Raw genomic sequence first — 5,878 nt, forward strand, 5'->3', positions numbered from 1 at the left:
GCCACACGAAAAGACTATTTTTCGTTACCTTTCATAGACCAAATGCTAGAGAGGTTAGTGGAAAACAGCTTTTACTGTTTTCTTGATGGTTTTTCAAGCTATTCCCAAATTCGTATCTTGCCCGAGGACCAAGAGAAAACTACTTTCACGTGCCCGTATGGCACATTCTCATACCGTCGCATGCTCTTTAGCCTTTGTAACTCTCCGGCCACTTTTCAACGGTGCATGATGGCCATATTCACTGATATGATAGAAGATTGCATGGAGGTGTTCATGGATGACTTTTCGGTCTTCGGTGACACTTTCGATTCGTGCCTTCTTAATTTAGAGAGGATGTTAGTAATGTGTGAGAAATCTAATCTTGTGCTCAATTGGAAAAAGTGCCATTTCATAGTACAAGAGGGCATCATCCTCGAAAACAAGATTTCTAAGAATGGTATTATGGTGGACCCCCGAAGGTAACCGCTATTAAAAACCTTCCACCTCCTACCGATTTTAAGGGTGTTCGGAGTTTTCTTGGGCACGCCGGTTTTTACCGGCGGTTCATTAAGGATTTTTCCAAAATCGCTAACCCGATGAACAAACTCCTCGAACAGGACACACCTTGGAACTTCCCCGAAGAGTGCCAAAAGGCATTCGAACTTCTTAAGGAGAAACTCATCAATGCATCTATCATAATTTCTCTTAATTGGTCCCTTCCGTTCGAGCTTATGTGTGATGCATCCGATTTTGCTGTTGGCGCTGTTTTGGGCCAAAGGGCCGAGAAACATTTTCGACCCATCTATTATGCAAGAAAGACCTTGCAAGGAGCACAGTTGAATTACACTACCATGGAAAAGGAGCTCCTTGTGGTGGTCTTTTCGTTCGATAAGTTTCGGTCCTATTTAGTCTTGTCTAAGACTATTCTTTTTACGGACCATTCAGCTTTAAAGTACCTCTTCGCAAAACCGGACTCCAAACCTCGATTGCTTAGATGGATCTTGCTTTTTAAAGAATTCGATATCGAAATCCGGGATAAGAAAGGTGCTGAAAATCTTGCGGCCGACCACTTGTCTAGACTCGAGAATCCAAATCTCGAAGTCCTTCATGAGTCTAGTATTCATGATGATTTTCCCGATGAGTATCTCATGAAGATGGACAAGGTGGATGAGCCATGGTATGTGGATATTACTAATTACTTTGTAGGGAAATTCTTTGAAAAAGGGTGGTCACATCAAAAGAGGAAGAAATTCTTTAGTGAGCTCAAGTACTATTTCTGGGAGGACCCTTATCTTTTTAGGCGGTGTCCCGATGGGATGATCCGCCGATGTGTTTCCGGAGAGGAGTGCAAGCGTATTCTTATCCAATGTCATCATGGACCGATAGGTGGGCATTATGGTCCCTAAGTTACGGGGTGAAAAGTCTTTGAGGCCGGTTTTTATTGGCCTACTATCTTCAAGGATGCCCACCGAATATGTCAATCGTGCGATTCATGCCAACGGGCGGGCCAAATCACTCAAAGAGATGAGATGCCCCAAAATGTCATACAAGTTTGCGAGGTCTTTAATATATGGGGGATTGACTTCATTGGCCTGTTCCCAAAATCTAATAATAAGCTCTACATTCTTATTGCCATCGATTATGTTTCGAAATGGGTCGAAGCGCAAGCTTTACCCACCAATGATGCATGGGTTGTAGTTCCATTTCTTAAGCAACTCTTTTATCGGTTTGGTGCCCCGAAAGCTTTAATTAGTGATCGGGGTACTCACTTTTGCAATGCCCAACTTGAAAAGGTGTTGAAACGATATGGGGTAACCCACAAAGTTTCTACATCCTACCATCCTCAAACGAATGGGCAAGTCGAAAACACCAAAGGGGCATTAAAGAGGATTCTTGAAAAAATGGTTGGATCTAATCCAAAGGAGCAGTTATTTAAGCTTGATGATGCCTTATGGGCATTTAGAAAGGCGTACAAAATGCTAACCGGAACCACTCCTTTCCGTTTACTTTATGGTAAAGCGTGTCATCTCCCCGTGGAGATAGAGCACAAAGCTTTTTGGGCTCTTGAAACTAGTAATCTTGATCTTAAGGAGGCGGGTCGCCTTCGTTTGAGCCAATTGAATGAGTTAGAGGAGTTGAGGCTTGAAGCCTATGAGAATTCGTTGATTAATAAAGAAAGGACAAAGAAGTGGCACAATAGTCGTTTGAAAGATCCTAAGGAATTTAGGGAAGGGGATCGTGTGCTTCTTTTTAATCTGCTTTTTCGTTTGTTTCCCAGAAAGTTGAAATCGAAGTGGTCGGGACCATTTATTGTCCGTAAGGTGTTTCCCCATGGGGCCGTTGATTTGGTTAATTCAAAAGGGGAAGAGTTTAAGGTGAACGGTCATCAGATTAAACACTATGTCGATGGACCGCAAGAGGTGGACGATGAGATTAAAATCATCTTTACCTCTAACGATGCGTGATAATCTTGGTTATGATAGTTGTTGTAGAGTTTGTATAATTTTTGTTTAGTTTATATATTTCATGCTTGAAACAGGTGCAATATGATCAAAATTATTGTTTTGGCTAATGGGTATTTGATTTAGAGGTTAAAAATGAATTTTGTGTGAAAAAGATGTGAAAATCGCACCCTTGAGCTTTGCCCGCCACGCTCTATAATGCGCACCGCGCATTTGTTAAAGAAAATAGCTGGGCATTTTAGTTGAACTTCTGACCCCTTTCCACACTTTAGCGCGCACCGCGCAATTTTTTTACGTGTTAACGCACACCACGCTTTTTGTGTGCGCCGCGCAGATCCAGTGTTCAGGCCGACGGTGGTTGTTATTATTTGACCCAAAAATTTTATAACCCATTTGAAAAATGGGTTGCAGTCAATTTAAAGGTTTTTTTAGGGTTATTTGACACTTTTTACACCCCGATTACACATACTAAACACGCATGAATCTTCAAGCTTCAAGCTAGGGTTTTTCAAACTTCAAATCTTTGAGATTTTTCTTTTAATGGCTTGTGAATCATGAATTCTAGGGTCCGTTTCTCGTACTTTTACATTTAATTTCATCTCTATTGTTGTTATCTCTATTGTTGCTAGTTATGCTTAATTTGATGATTATTTGAAATTCAAGTGTGGGGTTAACCCTAATTTGTTTTTATTGCTTGATTATTCACATGATTAGTGTTAATAATGCCTAATATGCTTTGTTTATATAATTTTTACATGTGATTAGTGCATATTATTGATGCTAGGTTTGAATTGAGATTAAATTCAAAATTGATGTCTTTAATTTGGGGTTATTGTGTGTATGATGGTTAGTTGCTATATGAGATGTGATTCATGATAGTGTGGGGTAATTCGGGCGGGTCAAGTGTCAAGGTACTTGATTTTTATGATTTGTGTCAAGTTGTTGATGGAATTAATGATTTTGAGTATTTTTGGGTATGATAAGGGTTTTTCATGCGTTATGGTTGTTTAAAAAGATGATTTTGAGTTGGATAAGTTGTATATTTATGAATTGTTAAGCCTAGTTTGTTTGGAAAATTGAATTTTATTGATGTTCTTATGCTAGCTTTTCATGTAACATGACATAATTTTGCTTGTGAGGATTTAGTTGATTGAGTTTGTTATGAAAAGATAGTGTTGATTTGAAAACGTGCTCTTGTGTAAATTGGAAAGAGAAGATTAATAAACAAGAGGATGTTTGCAAGAGTTAATTTTTGCTAACAATTACTTTTCGAGTTTTTGTGTTGTTTTGTTGGTAATATTTGTGAAAGCAGGGTCGAGGAAAGCATACTAGAACTGCTCCAAGTGCTTCAGCGCAAGCACAACAAGAGGATCCTATGCATTGGATTTAGTATGTAAGGAACTTATATCCGACCGAGTTTGAGAGGGTGAATAGGAGAGTTATTGGTTTAACTTGGTATTTTGATTGGAGATTTCTTGAGGAAGAGGAAGTTCGTAGAGAGGTTGATGAGTTATTGATGTTGTCTTATAATAACACGATTCTCCGCCCTTTGGGAGAGGGTGTTTTCGATCTTTGATGATATTTATCCATTGTTGTGTAAGGAGTTTTTCTCTTCGTTGGTAGTTTCAAATACTCGAGATCCTGATGAGCTTAATTTTATACGGTTTCGTTTAGGTAGCCAAAATCAATCGTCGAGTCGGTTGCGAATTGCTCGAGCTTTAAATTTGTATCCGGAGTTGGATAATATCCGACTTCAGAATTATTTGGCCAGACCGAGTTTTACAAGCATAAACCTTTTAGTACTGTTGCATTTTGGGGAAGATTAACCGGAGGTGAGATTTTTAATGCATGGAGAGTAGTTTATGAGCGAATAAGACTACCATTTGGTAGGTTGTTGCAAAGGTTGGTTGCTTGTACGTTCAATGCAAGGGTGAATGGGAATGAAAAACATAATAATAAGGATCTATGGTATATGGATCAAATTAAAAGAGGGAAGCATACTGATATTGTTGGTTCTATCGCTGCCTACTTGAGTAAATGTGCAAGTGAAATGGCTCAGGGAAAGAAGTTGTTAGGTTGTCATTATATCACTAAATTAGAAATTCTTGAATTTTGATTTGAGTATGTTGGCTACTACAGATCAGGGTATGTCGGTTTTTGTTGCGCAATATTATATTAATGGGAAGATTTTAATGCCAGGGTTTGAGAATCGGTTGGTTTTGTATTGGAAACCCGTTAGTTCTGGTGCAGCAGGTACGAGTGCACCTGGGGCTGCGGGTGGTTCAGCGTCGCGACCTAGTGCGGGAGCTGGTCCGTCAGCTAGTACACATTTTGTAGGTTCTTGGTACCCGAGTCAAAAAGGTTGGGATAATTTGATAAATAGTGTGAATAGAATGGGTTTGGATTATGGTGATGTTGCGGGTCAGTTAGAGAACCATGTGGTTCAATATAGTATCGATCAGTCGGATAATGTGGAGTTTCAGGATGAGATTCGAAGGCAAAATGAGGCGGTGGAGAAACATAATGCTGAGATTAGTAGACATAATGAGCGGATGTGGCAAAGTCAGTAGTGACAAGAGGAGCTCGCGAGAGCTAACTATTATGATACTGGGATGATAGCCTATGGTGTTGATTGGGAGCGCCATAATTCGCGTTTATTATTTTCTAACCTGGACCAGTATTATGCTACTACAAGTTAAGAGTCGGCTTATTACTATGATCAGAACAGTCCCGAGCATCCACTGCGTTATAACGAGAGAGCGGTAATGCGGGACGCGCATTTGTGTTTTAGGCAGGAGTACCCGGACGGACGCCCGAACAGGCATGGGTCGGGACTTCAAGATGGCCGTTTGATGACTACCAGGGATGAGGGCCTGCGTGCCTGTTGATCATGTTGTATTTTATTTTCAAACATTTTTATTTGGGTTATGTACTAAAATGTTTATTTACTTTGGTTATGTACTGTACACTTATTTGGGGACAAGGCATTTAAGCTACTGGGTGGTGCCACCTTGTCCCATTTATGTAGTTCTTTTATTTTTGTTAGTTTTGTTGGTGAAACGGTTTTCAAGTCCGGCATTAAGTTCAGCAAAACAGCATGGTTGATGATTTTTGTGTGATGATCGGGAATGGACGATGTTCTTATGCTGGCAGTCAGTTCATATTCCGCGATCAGTGGTTAAAACTCGATAAGTTTTTATTTTCTTTCTCACATTACCCTTTCGATTTTAATCTATTTTGATCTCAAGTAATGGGGACATTACTTGATCTCAAGTGTGGGGTGGGGACGTAAAATCTCTCGGGTTGGTTTTAAGGAATTGTCAACATGTGCGTTTTGAATCTAAAAAGTCTTGACGTTTCATGGGTTTTGGTCGTTAAAAAAAATTGAAAAATTTAGGAAAAAAAATTGAAAAATTTAGGAATTTTTTTTTGAAAAG

At 39.6% G+C, this 5,878-nt stretch overlaps 1 protein-coding gene across 1 annotated transcript; it reads left to right on the forward strand.

Moving 5' to 3' along the window:
* The first annotated feature begins 1,880 nt into the window (after positions 1–1,880).
* On the forward strand, positions 1,881–2,444 carry LOC139863923 (uncharacterized). Its single transcript, XM_071852524.1, has one exon. The coding sequence runs from the start codon at positions 1,881–1,883 to the stop codon at positions 2,442–2,444; it is 564 nt and encodes a 187-aa protein (XP_071708625.1).
* The last annotated feature ends 3,434 nt before the right edge of the window (positions 2,445–5,878 follow it).

This window comes from Rutidosis leptorrhynchoides, chromosome 8 (genome assembly GCF_046630445.1).
Source record: "Rutidosis leptorrhynchoides isolate AG116_Rl617_1_P2 chromosome 8, CSIRO_AGI_Rlap_v1, whole genome shotgun sequence".
Classification (NCBI taxonomy): Eukaryota; Viridiplantae; Streptophyta; class Magnoliopsida; order Asterales; family Asteraceae; genus Rutidosis; species Rutidosis leptorrhynchoides.

Coding starts and splice junctions, on each gene's coding strand:
- LOC139863923 (XM_071852524.1), top strand. CDS start 1,881: ATGGTTGGATCTAATCCAAAGGAGCAGTTATTTAAGCTTGATGATGCC.